Below are 21,642 nucleotides of genomic sequence, written 5' to 3' on the forward strand. Positions count from 1 at the left end.
ATCCATGGGAATCCATAGAAACCAGTACAGACCAGTATGGACCAGTAGGGACTGCAGGGCCGGCTTCGGGCGCGCCGACGGCGAGTACTGGCTGGGTACGACCAGTACAGACCAGTATAAACCAGTATGGGGCAAAAAACCCCATAGATATCCATAGAAACCAGTACAAACCAGTATGGACCAGTCTGGGGCAAAAAACCCCATAGGAATCCATAGAAATCAGTATAAACCAGTATGGACCAGTATGGACCAGTAGGTGACCCCTGACTGACCCCTGAGTGACCCCAGGACTGCAGACGCTGGCCCTGCTGACCCTGAGTGACCCCTGAGTGACCCCTGACCCCTGTGTGACCCCTGTGTGACCCCAGGGCTGCAGACGGTGGCCCTGCTGACCCTGAGTGACCCCTGACCCCTGTGTGACCCCTGTGTGACCCCAGGGCTGCAGACGCTGGCCCTGCTGACGCAGCAGGCGCGCTACGAGCTGCGCGTGGAGCTCGAGGACTTCGAGAACAACTCGGCGTCGGCCACGTACGGCTCCTTCGCGCTCTCGCCCACGGCCGTCAGCCCCGAGGAGGACGGCTACGCCCTGCACGGTCGCCGGCTTCGTCGACGGCGGCGCCGGTGAGGGGCAGCCGGGCAAGGGTGACCATTGGGGGGTCAACGGGGTCAATGGAGGTCAACGGAGGTCAACTGAGTCAAGGTTGACCATTGGGAGGTCAACGGGGTCAATGGGGGTCAACCAAGTCAAGGCTGACCGTTGGGTGGTCAATGGAGGTCAATGGGGGTCAATGGAGGTCAACGGTGGTCAACCGAGTCAAGGTTGACCATTGCGGGGTCAACGGGGTCAATGGAGGTCAATGGAGGTCAACTGAGTCAAGGGTGACCATTGGGTGGTCAATCGGGGTCAACAGTGGTCAACTGAGTCAAGGTTGACCATTGGAAGGTCAATGGGGGTCAATGGAGGTCAACTGAGTCAAGGTTGACCGTTGGGTGGTCAATGAGGGGCAACCAAGTCAAGGTTGACCATTGGGAGGTCAACGGAGGTCAATGGGAGTCAATGGAGGTCAACGGTGGTCAACCCAGTCAAGGTTGACCATTGGGAGGTCAATGGGAGTCAACAATGGTCAAGCAAGTTGAGACTGACCATTGGGAGGTCAATGGAGGTCAATGGAGGTCAACTGAGTCAAGGTTGACCGTTGGGTGGTCAATGAGGGGCAACCAAGTCAAGGTTGACCATTGGGAGTTCAACGGGGTCAATGGGGGTCAACCAAGTCAAGGTTGACCATTGGGAGGTCAATGGGGGTCAATGGAGGTCAACGGTGGTCAACCGAGTCAAGGTTGACCATTGGGAGGTCAATGGAGGTCAACTGAGTCAAGGTTGACCATGGGGAGGTCAACGGAGGTCAATGGGATTCAATGGAGGTCAACGGCAGTCAACCAAGTCAAGGTCAACCACTGGGAGGCCAATAGTGGTCAATGGGGTCAATGGTGGGTCAACGGTGGGCAACGGTGGGCAACCAAGCCAAGATCAACCATGGGGAGGTCAATGGGGTCAATGGCGGTCAATGGTGGTCAATGGGGTCAATGGTGGCCAACGGTGGCCAACCAAGTCAAGGTCAACGAAGTCAAAGTCAACCATGGGAGAGTCAATGGTGGTCAACAGTGGCCAACCAAGTCAAAGTCAACCATTGGGAGGTCAATGGGGTCAATGGGTCAATGGTGGTCAATGGTGGGTCAACGGTGGTCAACGGTGGCCAACCAAGTCAAGGTCAACCAAGTCAAAGTCAACCACTGGAGGGTCAATGGGGTGAATGGTGGCCAATGGTGGCCAACCAAGTCAAAGTCAACCATGGGGAGGTCAATGGGGTCAATGGGGTCAATGGTGGTCAATGGGGTCAATGGTGGCCAACCAAGTCAAAGTCAACCATGGGAGGGTCAATGGGGTCAACAGTGGGCAACCAAGTCAAGGTCAACCATGGGAGGTCAATGGGGTCAATGGTGGTCAGTAGTGGTCAACGGTGGCCAACCAAGTGAAAATCAACCCTGGGGAGGTCAACGTCGGCCAACCACGGCACGGCTTGACCACCCCAACCCAACCCAACCCAACCCACCGCAGGCGACTCGCTGAGCTACCACAACGGGCAGAAGTTCTCCACCTTCGACCGCGACCAGGACCTGTTCGCGCAGAACTGCGCCGCGCTCTCCTCGGGCGCCTGGTGGTTCCGCAGCTGCCACTTCTCCAACCTCAACGGCTTCTACCTGGCCGGGCCGCACCTCTCCTACGCCAACGGCATCAACTGGGCCCAGTGGAAGGGCTTCTACTACTCGCTCAAGCGCAGCGAGATGAAGATCCGCCGCCTCTGAGCCCCGCCCCCGCCCGGACACGCCCGCCCCGGTGTGCCACGCCCCCCGCCCGCCTTGGCCCCGCCCACAATAAAGGCCCAGCGTTGATTGAGCAGCGGGGGTTGGGGAAATATCTCGGGGGGGGTTTTTTTTGGGGGGGTTTGAGGTGTTTTGGGGTCTGGGAGGTCACCTGGCCCCGCCCCCACCCCTAGTTAGCTCCTCCCACTTCATGGGAGTAATTAATTAAGGAAGATCTTGGTACCTCAGTGGGGGTTGGGGTGGTGGAGACATCTCGGGGGGGTTCTTGGATGGGATTTTTTGGGGGGATTTGAGGTGTTTTGGGGTCTGGGAGGTCACTTGGCCCCGCCCCCACCCCTAGTTAGCTCCTCCCACTTCATGGGAGTAATTAATTAAGGAAGATGTTGATATCTGAGTGGGGGTTGGGGTGGTGGAGACATCTCGGGGGGGGTTTTGGAAGGGATTTTTTTGGGGGGTTTGAGGTGTTTTGGGGTCTGGGAGGTCACCCGGCCCCTCCCCCCACCCCAAAATCAACACCCGCCCCTCCCCCACCGCCAAAAAACACACACACAAAAAATTTTGTTTCGGGGGTGGGGGAGGGGCGAGTTCCCTTTATTGGCAATAAATAAGCAACGCCGGGGGTGGGGGAGGGGCGGGAGGGGGCGGGGCTTGAGGGGGGAGGGGCCAGTTTTAACCACGCCCCCTCCCCAAAAATTTGGGGGCGGGGCCACCCCGAAAATTGGGAAAAAATTGGGGGAGGGGCTTCGGGGTGGGGGAGGGGCCTAATTAGGCCACGCCCACTCCCAAAATTGGGGGGGGTGGGGGGGGCCCCACTGCAGGGGGCAACCCCAAAATCCCCCCCGGGGGTGGGGGAGGGGCTTGGGGGATGCGGGAGGGGCCAAATTTGGCCACGCCCACTCCAAAATATGGGAACTATTATAAGGGGGAGGGGCCAATTCTGGCCACGCCCCCTCTTTGGATTTGGGGGGGTGGGGGAGGGGCGGGGGGAGGGGGGAGGGGTCGAGGTGGGGGGGAGGGGCAGCGTTGGCCACGCCCCCTCCCCGGTTTGGGGCGGGGTCCCCAAAATCGTCACTTCCGGTGCTTCCGGGCGGGCTCCTCCGCTGCGGGGGGAGGGGAGAGAGGTGACGTCATCACAGGGGGGCGTGGTGACGTCACGGGGGGGCGACGTCGTTGGGGGGAGGGGTTTGAGGTGGCCACGCCCCCCTCCCCCCCAAACCGGTGTGAGGGGAGGGGACAATGACGTCATAGGGAGGGGTCAGTGACGTCACAGGGAGGGGGGCAGAGGTGACGATGACGTCATAGAGAGGTGACAGGCAGGTGACAATGAGGGGCCAGTGCCGGGGAGGGGACAATGACGTCATAGGGGGGACAATGATGTCATAGGGGGGACAATGATGTCACGGGGAGGGGACAATGATGTCATAGGGGGGAAATGACGTCATAGGGGTGATAATGATGTCACAGGGAGGGGACAATGACGTCACTGGGGGGACAATGAGGCGTGGCAATGGCGTGGGGGTGACAAGGGCAGGTGACACAGGTGGCAGAGGTGACAGTGACACTGACAGGTGACACTGAGGTGACACAGGTGACAATGAGGTGACAATGACACAGGTGACAGAGGTGACACTGAGGTGACCCAGGTGACAATGACACTGAGGTGACACTGACAATGACAGGTGACAATGACCCAGGTGACAATGAGGTGACACAGGTGCCAATGACAATGACCCAGGTGACAATGAGGTGACAATGACACTGAGGTGACACTGAGGTGACAATGACAATGACACTGAGGTGACACTGAGGTGACAATGACAATGACACAGGTGACACTGAGGTGACACTGAGGTGACACAGGTGACAATGACACTGAGGTGACACAGAGGTGACAATGACAATGACAGAGGTGACAGAGGTGACACGGCGTGTCCCTGTACCTGGGGCGGCGCCGGGCCCGGCCGGGTCACGCTGGGGACGAGAAGATGGAGGTGAGAGGGGGAGGGGACACCGAGGGGACACCGAGGGGACGGGGAGTGACCAGAGTGACCACAGAGTGACCAGGGAGTGACCATGGAGTGACCATGGGGACAGGGAGGGGACAGGGAGTGATGATGGGGACAGGGAGTGACCATGGAGTGACCATGGAGTGACCAAAGGGACATGGAGATGGTCAAGGGGACAGGGAGGGGACAATGGACCACGGAGTGACCACGGAGTGACCATGGAGTGACCAAGGGGACAGGGAGTGACCAAGGGGACAGGGAGGGGACAGGGAGTGACCATGGAGTGACCAGGGAGTGACCACAGAGTGACCACGGGGACAGGGAGTGACCATGGAGTGACCACAGACCATGGAGTGACCACAGAGTGACCACGGGGACAGGGAGTGACCATGGGGACAGGGAGTGACCATGGAGTGACCACAGAGTGACCATGGAGTGACCACGGAGTGACCATGGGGACAGGGAGGGGACAGGGAGTGACCAGGGAGTGACCAAAGGGACATGGAGATGGTCAAGGGGACAGGGAGGGGACAGAGTGACCACAGAGTGACCACAGACTATGGAGTGACCATGGGGACAGGGAGTGACCAAGGGGACAGGGAGGGGACAGTGGAGTGACCAAGGGGACAGGGAGTGACCAGAGTGACCAGGGAGTGACCATGGGGACAGGGAGGGGACAGGGAGTGACCAGGGAGTGACCAAAGGGACATGGAGATGGTCAAGGGGACAGGGAGGGGACAATGGACCATGGAGTGACCACGGAGTGACCACAGAGTGACCACAGAGGTGACCAAAGGACATGGAGATGGCCAAGGTGACAGGGAGGGGACAATGGAGGGGACAGTGGAGTGACCACAGAGTGACCACAGAGTGACCACAGAGTGACCATGGAGTGACCATGAGGACAGGGAGGGGACAATGGAGGGGACAGGGAGTGACCACAGAGTGACCATGGAGTGACCATGGAGTGACCAAGGGGATAGGGAGGGGACAGGGAGTGACCAGGGAGTGACCATGGAGTGACCATGGAGTGACCATGGAGTGACCACAGAGTGACCAAAGGGACACAGAGATGGCCGAGGTGACAGGGAGGGGACCACAAGGTGACCATGAAGGTGACCAGGAGATGGTCAAGGGGACAGGGAGGTGACCACGGAGGTGACCATGGACAATGGAGTGACCATGGAGTGACCAGGACATGGTCAAGGGGACGGGGAGGTGACCATGGAGGTGACCAGAAGGTGACCATGGACAATGGAGTGACCATGGAGTGACCATGAGATGGTCAAGGGCACAGGAAGGTGACCATGGAGGTGACCATGAGATGGTCACGGTCACCTGGAGATGGTCAAGGGCACCAGGAGGTGACCAGGGACCATGGAGGTGACCATGGAGGTGGCCAGGGGACGGTGGAGACGGCCAAGGTCACCCGGACACGATGGAGGTGACCACAGAGGGTGGGGACGACCCCGAGCGGGTCGGGGGGGGACACGGGGACACCCCGGTGGGGTGGGGCCACCTCCTCACCTTCCAGGTAGTTCCTGGCGATGAACTTGAGGGCCTCGTCCAGCAGGATGACCGGGAAGGAGATCTTGATGACCATCAGCCAGTGGGTCAGCGTCAGCGGCGTCAGCTTGAAGATCATCTGGGGACAGCGGGGGACACGGCTGGGACCTCCTCCCGGGCCACCAGGGCCACCGCCGGGGCCACCAGAGCGGCCCCAGGGCCACCAGAGCCCGCCCGTGGTCATTAAACCCAGTGGTCACTCAAGCCAGTGGTCATCAAAGGCAAGGTCAACGCTGGTGGTCGACACGATGGCCGTGGCCACCAAAGTGACCCCTGTGGCCACCAGAGCTCCCCCATGGTCAGCAGAGCACACCTGTGGTCATCGCACCCAGTGGTCACTCAAGGTCAACGGTGGTCATCAATCTGATGTCACCATGGCCACCAAGCTGGTGGCCACCAAGCCAATGACCACCAACTTGATGATCACCACCCAATGACCACCACACAATGACCACCAACCCAATGTCCCCCAAGGCCACCCTCTTGATGACCACCAGCTTGATGACCACCAAGCCAACGTCCACAAACCCAATGACCACCAACCGAATGTCCCCAAGGCCACCACCTTAATGGCCACCAACCCCATGACCACCAGCTCAATGACGACCACCCCAATGTCCCCAAGGCCACCACCTCGACGGTCACCAACCCCATGGCCACCAACCCCATGACCACCAACCCCATGACCACCAACCCAATGTCCCCAAGACCACCACCCTCATGGTCACCAACCTCAATGACCACCAACCCAATGTCCCCAAGGCCACCACCTCAATGGCCACCAACCCCATAGCCACCAACCCCATGACCACCATCTTCATGTCCCCAAGGCCATCACCTTGATGGCCACTGCCCAATGACCACCAACCCCATGACCACCAACCCAATGTCCCCAAGGCCACCATCTTGATGGTCACCACCCAATGATCACGATCCCAATGTCCCCAAGGCCACCACCCTCATGGTCACCAACCCCAATGACCACTACCCAATGACCACCAGCTCAATGACCACCACCCCAATGTCCCCAAGGCCACCACCTTGATGACCACCAACCCCATGACCACCAACCCCATGACCACCAACTCAATGACCACCAACCCAATGTCCCCAAGGCCACCACCTCGATGGCCACCAACCCCATGACCACCATCTTGATGTCCCCAAGGCCACCATCTTGATGTCCCCAAGGCCACCATCTTGATGACCACCAGCTTGATGACCGCCAAGCCAATGTCCACAAACCCAATGACCACCAACCCAATGTCCCCAAGGCCACCACCTTGATGGCCACCAACCCAATGACCACCAACCCAATGACTGACAACCCAATGACCACCATCTTGATGTCCCCAAGGCCACCACCTCAATGACCACCACCCCCCTGACCACCACCCCGCATCCCCAAGGCCACCAGCCCAAGGCGGCCCCCGCGGTGTCCCCGGTGTCCCCTTACGGGCAGGGGGTCGATGTAGAGGATGACGAAGTGCAGGGACATGGAGAGGCAGATGGAGCCCATCAGCCAGATGTTCACCCACGGCGGCATCCGGGCCAGCGACTGGTTCTCGGACAGGCTGGGGACAGCGGGGACATCGAGGTGACCATGGGGACAGCGGGGTCACCAGGAGGTCATGGGGACATTGGGGACATCGGGGACATGGGGGTCACCAGGAAGTCATGGGGACATCGGGGACATTGGGGACATCGGGGACAGCGGGGTCACCAGGAGGTCATGGGGACATCGGGGACATTGGGGACATTGGGGACATCGGGGTCACCAGGGACGTTGGGGACATTGGGGACATTGGGGTGGACAAGGACCATCAGCCAGATGTTCTCCCATGGTGGCATCTGGCTGGGGTTCATGGACAGGTTGGGGACATGGGGGACATCGAGGTGACCATGGGGACAGCAGGGTCACCAGGGACGTTGGGGACATTGGGGACATTGGGGTGGACAAGGACCATCAACCAAATGTTCTCCCATGGTGGCATCTGGCTGGGGTCCTTGGACAGGCTGGGGACATGGGGGACATTGGGGACATCACCGTGATGACCATGACCATGATGACAACAATGACCAAGATGACCATGACATTATGACCATGACCATGACCATGACCGTGATGACCATGACAATAACGGTGACCATGACCACGGTGACCATGACAAAGGTGACAATGACCAAGGTGACAGTGACCAAGGTGACAATGACCACGGTGACCACGGTGACGTGTCCCTCACCTGTTGAAGGCGTTGCACATCTCGATGGTCACCATGATGACCATGACCATGGTGACAATGACCATGGTGACAATGACCATGACAATGACAACGATGACAATAACGATGACCATGACCATGACCAAGGTGACAATGACCATGGTGACAATGACCATGACCATGGTGACAATGACCATGACAATGACAACGATGACAATAACAATGACCATGACCATGACCAAGGTGACAATGACCATGGTGACAATGACCAAGGTGACCACGGTGACGTGTCCCTCACCTGTTGAGGGCGTTGCACATCTCGATGGTCACCGTGATGACCATGACCATGATGACCATGACCACAATGACAATAAATGACCATGACCACGATGACCATGACAAAGGTGACAATGACCAAGGTGACCACGGTGACAATGGCCACGGAGACGTGTCCCTCACCTGTTGAGGGCGTTGCACATCTCCATGGTCACCATGATGACCATGACCATGACAATGACAACGATGACAATAACGATGACCATGAGCACGATGACCATGATGACGATGACCATGACAATAACGATGACCATGACCACAACCATGACCAAGGTGACAATGACCAAGGTGACCACGGTGACAATGGCCACGGTGACGTGTCCCTCACCTGTTGAGGGCGTTGCACATCTCGATGGTCACCAGCACCGACAGCGCCATCGTCATCGGCACCGGCGACTCGAAGATGTCGCAGTCCAAGCCCTCGAAGTCCACGTTGTGCTCCGAGCACTGCATGAAGTGGGTCTGGGGGGACATCGGGGTCACCTCGGGGTCACCTCGGGGTCACCAGCTCAGGGACGCCTCGGGGACATCTGGGGACACCCGGGGACTCACCAGCTGGTGGTAGCTGACGTTGGGCCCGTCCTCGGCGAAGAGGAACCACCAGGCGGCCGCTCCCACCGTGGCGGCGCCGACGTAGCCTGGGGGGACAGAGGGGGGTTGCGGGACACCTGGGGACACCTGGGGACACCTGGGGACAAGCTGGGGGTCTCCAAGGGGCCACCCCGGGGGTCTCAAGGTGTTTTTTTGGGCTCTTCAGGTGGTTTTTTTGGGGTCTCCAGGTGGTTTTTGGGGTCTCAAGGTGGTTTTTTTTGGGTTTCCAGGTGGTTTTTGGGGGTCTCCAGGTGGTTTTTGGGGTCTCAAGGTGATTTTTTGGGGTTTCCAGGTGGTTTTTGGGGGTCTCAAGGTTGTTTTTTTGGGGTTTCCAAGTGGATTTTTGGGGTCTCAAGGTGGTTTTTTTGGGGTTTCCAGGTTGTTTTTGGGGTCTCAAGGTGGTTTTTTTTGGGTTTCCAAGTGGATTTTTGGGGTCTCAAGGTGGTTTTTTTGGGGTTTCCAGGTGGTTTTTGGGGTCTCAAGGTGGTTTTTTTGGGGTTTCCAAGTGGATTTTTGGGGTCTCAAGGTGGTTTTTTTGGGGTTTCCAGGTGGTTTTTGGGGTCTCAAGGTGGTTTTTTTGGGCTCTTCAGGTGGTTTTTTTTGGGGTCTCAAGGTGGTTTTTGGGGTCTCCAGGTGGTTTTTGGGGGTCTCCAGGTGGTTTTTGGGGGTCTCCAAGTGTTTTCTTGGGGTTTCCAGGTGGTTCCATGAGGTTCTCAAGGTGACCCCACAACGTTCCTCAAGGAACCTTCTCCATGGAAGTCTCCAGGTGGTTTTTTTGTGGTTTTCGTGTGGTTTTTGGGGTCCCCAGATGGTATTTTTGGGTCCACGAACTGACCACCACCAGCTCCCAGGTGACCCAAGTGACCATGAGCCAACCCCAGATGACCGAAGTGACCAAGGTGACCACGAACTGACCCTGGCCCTACCCAGGTGACCCAACTGCCCATGAACTGACCACCAGGAGACACTGATGACCCAACTGCCCATGAACTGACCATGAGGTGACCTAGATGACCTAAATGACCACAAACTGACCACCAGGTGACACAAATGACCACAAACTGACCATTAGGTGACCTAGATGACACAACTGACCTCGAACTGACCACCAGGTGACCCAACTGACCATGAGCCAACCCCAAATGACCAAAGTGACCAAGGTGACCATGAACTGACCCTAACCCTAACCAGGTGACCCAAGTGACCATGAACTGACCACCAGGTGACCCAAATGACCACGAACTGACCACGAACTGACCACCAGGTGATGTAGATGACCTAAATGACCATGAACTGACCATGAGGTGACCTAGATGACCTAAATGACCACAAACTGACCACCAGGAGACGTAGATGACACAAATGACCACAAACTGACCATTAGGTGACCTAGATGACCCAACTGACCATGAACTGACCACCAGGTGACCCAAATGTCCACGAACTGACCACCAGGTGATCCAGATGACCATGAGTCAACCCCAAATGACCAAGGTGACTCAGGTGGTCAAGGAGATCATGAACTGACCACCAGGTGACCCAAATGACTCAACTGACCACCAGGAGACGTAGATGACCCAACTGACCATGAACTGACCACCAGATGACCCAAATGACCACAAACTGACCACCAGGTGACCCAACTGATCACAAACTGACCACCAGGTGACCCAACTGACCACAAAGTGACCAGGAGGTGGCCCAGGAGTGTCTCACCTCCGATGGCCAGGTAGCGGAAGAAGAGCCAGCCCGAGATGAGCGGCTCCTTGGGGCTGCGCGGGGCCTTGGCCATGAGCCCACCTGAGCCCACCTGAGCCCACCTGAGCCAGGTGACCTCCAACTGACCGCCAGGTGACCCAAGTGACCCAACTGACCTCGAACTGACCACCACGTGACTGAGATCACCCAAGTGACCATGAGCCAACCCCAGATGACCAAAGTGACCAAGGTGACCACAAACTTACCCTGGCCCTAACCAGGTGACCCAACTGACCACGAACTGACCATGAGGTGACCCAAATGACCACAAGCTGACCATTAGGTGACCTAGATGACACAACTGACCACCAACTGACCACCAGGTGACCCAAACGACCTTGAACTGACCACCAGGTGATCCAGATGACCATGAGCCAACCTCAAATGACCAAGGTGACCATGAACTGACCACGAGGTGACCCAACTGACCACAAACTGACCACCAGGAGACATAGATGACACAAATGACCACAAACTGACCATTAGGTGACCTAGATGACCCAACTGACCATGAACTGACCACGAGGTGACCCAACTGACCACGAACTGACCACCAGGTGACCCAGATGACCCAACTGATCACAAACTGACCACTAGATGACCCAAATGACCACAAACTGACCATTAGGTGACCTAGATGACACAAATGACCACGAACTGACCACGAACTGACCAGCAGGAGATGTAGATGACCCAAATGACCATGAACTGACCATGAGGTGACCTAGATGACCTAAATGACCACAAACTGACCACCAGGTGACCTAGATGACCCAACTGACCATGAACTGACCACCAGGTGACCCAAATGTCCACCAACTGACCACCAGGTGATCCAGATGACCATGAGTCAACCCCAAATGACCAAGGTGACTCAGGTGGTCAAGGAGATCATGAACTGACCACCAGGTGACCCAAATGACTCAACTGACCACCAGGTGATGTAGATGACCCAACTGACCACGAGGTGACCATTAGGTGACCCAACTGATCGTCAACTGACCACCAGGAGACATAGATGACCCAAATGACCATGACCTGACCGCGAGGTGACCCAAATGTCCACGAACTGACCATTAGATGACCCAGATGACCATGAACTGACCACCAGATGACCCAACTGACCACAAAGTGACCAGGAGGTGGCCCAGGAGTGTCTCACCTCCGATGGCCAGGTAGCGGAAGAAGAGCCAGCCCGAGATGAGCGGCTCCTTGGGGCTGCGCGGGGGCTTGTCCATGAGCCCACCTGAGCCAGGTGACCTCGAACTGACCTCCAACTGACCACCAGGTGACTGAGATCACCCAACTGACCTTGAACTGACCACCAGCTGACTGAGATCACCCAAGTGACCATGAGCCAACCACAAATGACCAAAGTGACCAAGGTGACCACGAACTGACCCTAGCCCTAAGCAGGTGACCCAAATGACCATGAACTGACCATGAGGTGACCTAGATGACCTAAATGACCATGAACTGACCACCAGGTGACCTAGATGACCCAACTGACCATGAACTGACCATGAGGTGACCCAAACGACCTTGAACTGACCACCAGGTGATCCAGATGACCATGAGCCAACCTCAAATGACCAAGGTGACCATGAACTGACCACGAGGTGACCCAACTGACCCAACTGACCACAAACTGACCACCAGGAGATGTAGATGACCCAAATGTCCATGAACTGACCACCAGATGACCCAACTGACCACAAAGTGACCAGGAGGTGACCGCAGGTTGTCTCACCTCCGATGGCCAGGTAGCGGAAGAAGAGCCAGCCCGAGATGAGCGGCTCCTTGGGGCTGCGCGGGGGCTTGTCCATGATGTCCAGGTCGGGCGGGTTGAAGCCCAGCGCGGTGGCCGGCAGCCCGTCGGTCACCAGATTGACCCAGAGCAGCTGCACCGGGATCAGCGCCTCGGGCAGGCCCAGCGCCGCCGTCAGGAAGATACTGGGAGGGGTTAACGGGACTGGTTTGTACTGGGAGGGACTGGGAGGGGTTAATGGGGGACTGGTTTGTACTGGGAGGGGATTGGGAGAGGTTAATGGGGACTGGAAGGGGTTAATGGGGGACTGGGATGGACTGGGAGGGGATTGGGTTATACTGGGAGGGGATGGGGTCAAACTGGGAGGGGTTAATGGGGGACTGGTTTGTACTGGGAGGGGACTGGGAGGGGTTAATGGGGGACTGGTTTGTACTGGGAGGGACTGGGAGGGGTTAATGGGGGACTGGGATGGACTGGGAGGGGATTGGGAGAGGTTAATGGGGACTGGGAGGGGTTAATGGGGACTGGTTTGTACTGGGAGGGGTTAATGGGGGACTGGTTTGTACTGGGAGGGGTTAATGGGGGACTGGTTTGTACTGGGAGGGGTTAATGGGGGACTGGGAGGGACTGGGAGGGGACTGGGAGGGGATTGGGAGTGGTAAATGGGGGACTGGGTCAAACTGGGAAGGACTGGGATGAACTGGGATGGACTGGGACAGGAGTGGGACGGGACTGGGATAGACTGGGACAAACTGGGATGGACTGGGAGGGGTTAATGGCGGACTGGAATGCACTGGGATGGACTGGGACAAACTGGGATGGACTGGGACAAACTGGGACAGGAGTGGGATGGGACTGGGAGGGAACTGGGACAAACTGGGATGGGACTGGGAGGGAACTGGGACAAACTGGGATGGGACTGAGATGGGACTGGGACAAACTGGGATGGGACTGAGATGGGACTGGGACAAACTGGGATAAACTGGGATGGACTGGGATTCACTGGGAGGGGATTGGGACAAACTGGGACAGGAGTGGGATGGACTGGGATGGGACTGGGACAAACTGGGATGGAACTGGGATGGACTGGGACAAACTGGGATGGACCAGAACAAACTGGGATGGGACTGGGATGGACCAGGACAAACTGGGATGGGAGTGGGACGGGGACTGGTCCAAACTGGGCCAAACTGGGCCCACGCCGGCTCCAAAACCCCCCAGAGCCGCCGACATCTCGGAACTCCGGGCGGCAGCCGCGGCTCCCAACTGGTCGGAACTGGCCGGAACTGGTCGGAACTGGTTGGAACTGGTCGGAACTGGTCAGAACTGGTCGGAAGCGGGCGGGCGCTCACCAGACGACCTCGCCCACGTTGGAGGAGATGAGGTAGCGGATGAACTGCTTCATGTTGTTGTAGATGGCCCTGCCCTCCTCCACGGCCGCCACGATGGTGGAGAAGTTGTCGTCGGCCAGGACCATCTCCGAGGCCGTCTTGGCCACGGCCGTGCCCGAGCCCATGGCGATGCCGATCTCGGCCTTCTTCAGCGCCGGCGCGTCGTTGACGCCGTCGCCGGTCTGAGGGCACAGCCGGGGGTGGGGGCAGGTCAGGAGGGGCGTGGGGAGGGGTGGAGAGGGGTTCGGGGGGTGGTGGGACTCCAAAACTACGTCAAAAGTTGATGGTTGTACCCAAAATTATGTGATATTGGTGGTGGGACTCCAAAACTACATCAAATGTTCATGGTTGCAACCAAAACTACATTAAATTTGTGGTGGGACTCCAAAACTACGTCAAGAGTTGATGGTTGCACCCAAAACTACATGAAATTGGTGGTGGAGCTCCATAACTACGTCAGATGTTCATGGTTGCAGCCTAAATTACATTAAATTGGTGGTGGGACTCCATAACTACGTCAAATGTTCGTGGTTGTACCCAAAATTATGAGAAATCGGTGGTGGGACTCCATAACTACGTCCAAAGTTGGTGGTGGGGCTCCAAAACTACGTCAGATGTTCATGGTTGCACCCAAAATTATGAGAAATTGGTGGTGGGACTCCATAACGACATCAAAAATTGGTGGTGAAACCCCCTTCAATCAATGACAGCTGACCACCGAAACCCCATAAACCCATGGTGGACCCCCATAACCACATCCAAACCCACTCAAACCCCCTCAAACCCCCTCAAACCCATGGTGGGCCTCCATAACCACGTCCACCAAGACCTTACAACCCTAAACCCCCTCAAACCCATGGTGGACCCCTATAACCACGTCCAAACCCCCTCAAACCCCCTCAAACCCATGGTGGACCCCCATAACCACATCCACCAAGACCTTACAACCCTAAACCCCCATAAATCCATGCTGGACCTCCATAACCACGTCCAGACCCACTCAAACCCCCTCCAACCCCCTCAAACCCATGGTGGACCTCCATAACCACGTCCAAACCCCCTCAAACCCCCTCAAACCCATGGTGGGCCTCCATAACCACGTCCACCAAGACCTTACAACCCTAAACCTCCATAAATCCATGCTGGACCTCCATAACCACGTCCAAACCCCCTCAAACCTCCTCAAACCCCCATAAATCCATGCTGGACCTCCATAACCACGTCCAAACCCCCTCAAACCCCCTCAAACCCATGGTGGGCCTCCATAACCACGTCCACCAAGACCTTACAACCCTAAACCTCCATAAATCCATGCTGGACCTCCATAACCACGTCCAGACCCACTCAAACCCCCTCCAACCCCCTCAAACCCATGGTGGACCCCCACAACCACGTCCACCACCTCCCTGCTCCTCACCATGGCGGTGATCTCGTCGAAGGACTGCAGGAACTCCACGATCTTGGACTTGTGGGTGGGCTCGACGCGGGCGAAGCAGCAGGCGCGGCGGCAGGCCTCGCGCTGCTCGGACAGCGGCAGGTCGTCGAACTCGCGGCCGGTGTAGGCGCGGCCGGTGACCTCCTCGTCCTCGCCGAAGATGCCGATGCGGCGGCAGATGGCGATGGCCGTGCCCTTGTTGTCGCCCGTGATCATGATGACGCGGATGCCGGCGTCGCGGCACAGGCGGATGGAGCCCATCACCTCCTTGCGCGGCGGGTCCAGCATGCCCACGCAGCCCACGAAGGTCAGGTCGGTCTGGGGGCGGTGGAGAACGTGGGGACGTCAGGGAGAAACGGGGTGGGACAACCGAAAATGAAGTTTTGGAGGTGGTGGTTGAGCAGGAACCTCCAAAAAGGGAGTTTTGGGGTCATGGTAGACCAGGAACCCAAAAAAAGGAAGTTTTGGAGGTCGTGGTGGAGCAGGAACCTCCAAAAGAGGAAGTTTTGGAGGTCACCAAGGACCAGGAACCTCCAAAAATGGAAGTTTTGAGGGCGTGGTAGAGCAGGAACTCAAAAAAAATGAGGTTTTGGAGGTCACCAAGGAACAGGAAGCTCCAAAAATGGAAGTTTTGAGGTCGTGGTGGAGCAAGAAACTCCAAAAATGGAAGTTTTGGGGTCGTGGTAGAGCAGGAACTCAAAAAAAGGAAGTTTTGGAGGTCACCAAGGACCAGGAACCTCCAAAAATGGAGTTTTTGAGGTCGTGGAGAAGAAGGAACCATCTGAAATGGTGTTTGGAGGACCAGGAAGCTCCAAAAATGGAAGTTTTGGAGGTCGTGGTAGAGCAGGAAGCTCCAAAAATGGATTTTTTGGGGTCGTGGTAAACCAGGAACCCAAAAAAAGGAAGTTTTGGAGGTCACCAAGGACCAGGAACCACCAAAAATGGAGTTTGGAGGTCATGGAGAAGCAGGAACCCAAAAAAAGGATGTTTTGGAGGTCACCAAGGAACAGGAACCACCAAAAATGGAAGTTTTGGGGTCATGGTAGAGCAGGAACTCAAAAAAAGGAAGTTTTGGAGGTCACCAAGGACCAGGAACCACCAAAAATGGAGTTTTTGAGATCATGGAGGAGAAAGAACCATCAGAAATGGTGTTTGGAGGACCAGGAACCTCCAAAATGGAGTTTTGGAGGTCTTGGAGAAGAAGGAACCTCCAAAAATGGGGTTTGGAGGTCGGGATGGTCCAGGAATCACTAAAAATGGGGTTTGGAGGAGCAGGAACCTCCAAAAATGGAGTTTTTGAGATAGTGGTGGACCAGGAACCTCCAAAAATGAATTTTTGGAGGTCATGATAGAGAAGGAACCCCAAACGCCCCAAAATGAGCTCCCACCACCCAAAACGAGGTCCCACCACCCAAAACGAGGTCCCACCACCCAAAAACAGGGCCCACCACCCAAAACCGAGGTCCCACCACCCAAAAATGAGCTCCCACCACCCAAAACCGAGGTCCCAGCACCCAGGGGACACGGACCTCGTACTCGGCGAACTTGGAGGAGTCCTCGAGGACCATGTCCTCCTTCTTGGGCGGCGTGTCGCGGGTGGCCAGGGCCAGGCAGCGCAGCGTGTCCCGGCCCGTGCCCCACTCCTTGATGACGCTCTGGATCTTCTCCTTGACCGCCGGCGTCAGAGGCACCCGCGTGGTGCCCACGCGCACGTAGTTACAGCGGTCGATGACGCCCTCGGGGGCGCCCTGCGGGGGACACGGGTGGTGGGACCCAGGTTGGAGATGGTTTGGGGTGGTGGGACCAAGGTTTGGGGTGGTGGGACCCAGGTTGGAGATGGTTTGGTGTGGTGGGACCCAGGTTTGGGGTGGTGGGACCCAGGTTGGAGAAGGTTTGGGGTGGTGGGACCCAGATTTGAGATGGTTTGGGGTGCTGGGACCCAGGTTGGAGAAGGTTTGGGGTGGTGGGACCCAGGTTGGAGGTTTGAGAAGGTTGGAGAAGATTTGGGGTGGTGAGACCAAGGTTAGAGATGGTTTGGGGTGCTGGGACCCAGGTTTAGGAAGGTTTGGGGTGGTGGGACTGAGGTTGGAGGTTTGAGAAGGTTGGAGAAGGTTTGAGGTGGTGGGATCAAGGTTTGGGGTGGTGGGACCCAGGTTGGAGATGGTTTGGGGTGGTGGGACCAAGGTTTGGGGTGCTGGGACCCAGGTTGGAGATGGTTTGGGGTGGTGGGATCAAGGTTTGGGGTGGTGGGACTGAGATTGGAGAAGGTTTGGGGAGGTGGGACCAGGGTTTGAGAAGGTTTGAGAAGGTTTGGAATGGAGGGATCAAGAATGGAGAAGGTTTTGGGTGGTGGAACCCACGTTGGAGAAGGTTTCAGAAGGTTTGGGGTGGTGGGAACAAGGTTGGAGAAGGTTTGAGAACGTTGGAGAAGGTTTGGGGTGGTGGGACCCACATTGGAGAAGGTTTTGGAAGGTTTGGAGTGGTGGGACCCAGGTTGGAGAAGGTTTGGGAAGGTTTGGGGTGCTGGAACCCACGTTGGAGAAGGTTGGAGATGGTTTGGGGTGGTGGGACCAGGGTTTGAGAAGGTTGGAGAAGGTTTTGAGTGGTGGAACCCAGACTGGAGAAGGTTTGGGGTGGTGGGACATGGTCATGGGGTTGTGTGACCCAGATGACACCCCCAGGTGGCCCAGGTGGCCCCAGGTGGCCCCAGGTGACCCCAGGTGGCCCAGGGGACGTCCCCACGGGGACCCACCTTGACGAACATCTTGTTGCCCACGGCGGCGCGCGAGGCCTTGGCGGGCGAGCAGAAGACCGACATGGACTTCCTGTCCCTGGAGAACTCCAGCGTGAACTCCTTCTTCATCAGCTGCTTGATCACCTGCGGGGACACGGGACACCGGGTGGGACACCAGGGGACACCGGGGGGGACACCGGGTGGGACAGGGGACACCGGGGGTGGGACCCGGCTGGAGAAGGTTTGGGGTGGTGGGACCGGGGTTGGAGAAGGTTTGAGAAGGTCGGAGAAGGTTGGAGAAGGTTTGGAGAAAGTCTGGGGTGATGGGACCCAGGCTGGAGAAGGTTTGAGAAGTTTTGGGGTGGTGGGACCAAGGTTGGAGAAGGTTTGAGAAGGTTTGAGAAGGTTGGAGAAGGTTTGGGGTGGTGGGACCGAGGCTGGAGAAAGTTTGAGAAGATTTGAAAAGGTTGGAGAAGGTTTGAGGTGGTGGGACCGAGGCTGGAGAGGTTTTGGGGTGGTGGGACCCAGGTTGGAGGTTTGAGAAGGTTGGAGAAGGTTTGGGGTGGTGGGACCCAGGTTGAAGAAGGTTTGAGAAGGTTTGGGATGGTGGGATCCAGGCTGGAGAAGGTTTGAGGACATTTGAGAAGGTTGGAGAAGGTTTGGAGAAGGTTTCAGGTGGTGGGACCCAGGTTTGGGGTGGTGGGACTCAGGTTTCAGAAAGCCCAGGTGGGACAGGTGACCCCGATGGTGGCCCAGGTGGCTCAGGTGACACAGGTGACACAGGTGACACTCCTGCTCCACCTTGGACAGGTTCTGGACTCATGGTGGACACCAAAGCACGGGGAGAACCAGAGGGACCAAGGACAGGGTGACAACGGGAGGTTCTCCAGGTGGCCCAGAAGGTGACACCGGTGGGACAGGTGACCCCGATGGTGGCCCAGGTGGCGCAGGTGACACAGGTGACACAGGTGACACTTCTGCTCCACCTTGGACAGGTTCTGGACTCATGGTGGACACCAAAGCATGGGGAGAACCAGAGGAACCAAGGACAGGGTGACAACGGGAGGTTCTCCAGGTGGCCCAGAAGGTGACACAGGTGGGACAGGTGACCCCGATGGTGGCCCAGGTGGCGCAGGTGACCCCGATGGTGGCCCAGGTGGCGCAGGTGACACTCACGGCGTTGCAGGCATTGGCGCGCTCCACCTTGGACAGGCTCCTGACGTCGGTGTTGAAGACGTTCATCTTCTCCACCAGGCAGGTGAGCGCCGTCTCGGTGGCCTCGCCCACCTTCTCGTAGACACCCTTGGCCTGGGGACAGGGACAGGGGACACCAGAGGTGACAATGGGGTCAACAGGGACACCAGGAGGTGACACAGAGGTCGTGGTGGCCTCACCACCTTCTCATGGACACCCTTGGCCTGGGGACAACGGGGACACCAGAGGGGACACAGGTGACACAGGTGGGACAGGTGGGACAGGTGGGTTCCATGGGTGTCACCAGAGTTTGGGGACACCATGAGGTGACCCAGTTGGGACAGGCAGGACAGATGGGACAGGTGAGAGGTGACCCAGGTGACACAGGTGACAGGTCACACAGGTGACCCAGGTGACAGGTGGCCGGGCAGGGGACAGCGCTGTCACCTCGTTGTAGTCCAGCGAGGAGTCGTTGCAGAGGGCGCAGATGGTGGCCAGCTCCACCAGGCCATCGAACTGGCCCGCCTTCACCGGCCGCTCCTGCTTCAGCCTGGGGACATCACAGGGGACATCACAGGGGACATCACAGGGGACATCACAGGGGACATCACACAGGGTCACCAAGGTCATGGGGGACATCGGGGGTCAGCAGGGGTCAGGGGACATTGGGGACATTGGGGGCAGCAGGGCCTGGGGAACCTTGAGGAACCTTGAGGAACCTTGAGGGACATCAAGGTCAAGGAGGACATCGGGGTCAAGGTGGACATTGGGGACATTTGGGGTCACCAAGGTCATTGGGGACATTGGGGACATTGGGGACATCGGGGTCAAGGTGGACATGGGGACATTGGGGACACCAAGGTCACCAGGGGTCACCAAGGTCATGGGGGACATTGGGGACATCGGGGTCAAGGTGGACATTGAGGAACCTTGAGGAACCTTGAGGAACCTTGAGGGACATCAAGGTCAAGGAGAACATCGGGGTCAAGGGGGACATTGGGGACATTTGGGGTCACCAAGGTCATTTGGGACATTGGGGACCTTGGGGACCTTGGGGACATCGGGGTCAAGGTGGACATTGAGGAACCTTGAGGAACCTTGAGGAACCTTGAGGGACATCAAGGTCAAGGAGATCATCGGGGTCAAGGGGGACATTGGGGACATTTGGGGTCACCAAGGTCATTGGGGACATTGGGGACATTGGGGACATCGGGGTCAAGGTGGACATTGAGGAACCTTGAGGAACCTTGAGGAACCTTGAGGGACATCAAGGTCAAGGAGAACATCGGGGTCAAGGGGGACATTGGGACATTGGGGACATCTGGGGTCATCGAGGTCATTGGGGACATTGGGGACCTTGGGGACATTGGGGACATCGGGGTCAAGGTGGATGTTGAGGACCAAGAGAACCTTGAGGGACGTCAAGGTCAAGAAGGACATCGGGGTCAAGGTGGACATTTGGGACATCATTGGGGACATCTGGAGACCCCACGGTGACATTTGGGGACCTTCAGGTGGGATTTGGGGACCTTCGGGTGACATTTGGGGACCCTGGGGTGACATCTGGGGACCCTGAGGTGGGATTTGAGAACATCTGAGGAGGTTTTGGAGGTCTGGAGCTCCTGGGGAGGCTTTGAGGACCCCGAGGTGACATTTGGGGACCTCGAGGTGGCATTTGAGGACCTCTGAGGAGGTTTTAAGGACCTTTGAGGAGGTTTTGAGAACATCTGAGATGGTTTTGAGAACATCTGAGGAGGTTTTGGAGGTCTGGAGCTCCTGGGGTGGCTTTGGGGACCCCGCGGTGGCTTTGGGGACCCCGAGGTGACATTTGTGGACCCCGCGGTGGCTTTGGGGACCCCGAGGTGACATTTGGGGACCCCGGGGTGACATTTGGGGACACGCCGGACTCACACTTCTCCCTCGGGCGCGTAGGTGGAGCCGGTGATGGAGAACTCGTTCAGGGAGCAGACGTCGCCCTCCACCTTGTCCATGATGAACATCTGGGGACAAACGGGGACATTTTGGGGACACCCGGGGACCCCGGGGCTCCTCGGGGGGTCCCGGAGGAATTTCGGGTTCTCCTGGAGGAATTTTGGGGTTCCCGGGTGGAATTTTGGATCTTCTGGAGAATTTTTGTGGTTCCTGAGAGGAAATTTGGGTTCTCCTGGTGGAATTTTGAGGTTCTTGGAGGAATTTTGGGTTCTCCTGGAGGAATTTTGGGGTTCCCGGGTGGAATTTTGGGTTCCTCGAGAGAATTTT

General features: G+C 57.4%; 2 protein-coding genes across 2 annotated transcripts in view; one reads left to right on the plus strand and one right to left on the minus strand.

Annotated features, from left to right (window-relative positions):
* Positions 1-48: 48 nt before the first annotated feature.
* LOC135292219 (microfibril-associated glycoprotein 4-like) lies at positions 49-2,458 on the plus strand (the record flags this gene model as incomplete). Its single annotated transcript, XM_064406442.1, is given in 4 exon segments — positions 49-95; positions 438-592; positions 594-621; positions 2,117-2,458. Coding segments are annotated over 4 exon segments (478 nt in total), but the record flags the coding sequence as incomplete, so codon positions are not given.
* Positions 2,459-5,736: 3,278 nt separating this feature from the next.
* The window catches only part of LOC135292220 (sarcoplasmic/endoplasmic reticulum calcium ATPase 1-like), a 35,056-nt gene continuing 19,150 nt past the window's right edge, over positions 5,737-21,642 (minus strand). Inside the window, 12 exon segments of the mRNA XM_064406443.1 lie at positions 5,737-6,033; positions 7,411-7,528; positions 8,841-8,974; positions 9,065-9,150; positions 12,612-12,814; positions 13,982-14,202; positions 15,438-15,773; positions 16,985-17,203; positions 18,208-18,333; positions 19,366-19,497; positions 19,831-19,933; positions 21,295-21,383. Coding sequence (XP_064262513.1) covers positions 5,737-6,033; positions 7,411-7,528; positions 8,841-8,974; positions 9,065-9,150; positions 12,612-12,814; positions 13,982-14,202; positions 15,438-15,773; positions 16,985-17,203; positions 18,208-18,333; positions 19,366-19,497; positions 19,831-19,933; positions 21,295-21,383 — 2,064 coding nt within the window.

This window comes from Passer domesticus, unplaced genomic scaffold, assembly GCF_036417665.1.
Source record: "Passer domesticus isolate bPasDom1 unplaced genomic scaffold, bPasDom1.hap1 HAP1_SCAFFOLD_236, whole genome shotgun sequence".
Lineage (NCBI taxonomy): Eukaryota > Metazoa > Chordata > Aves > Passeriformes > Passeridae > Passer > Passer domesticus.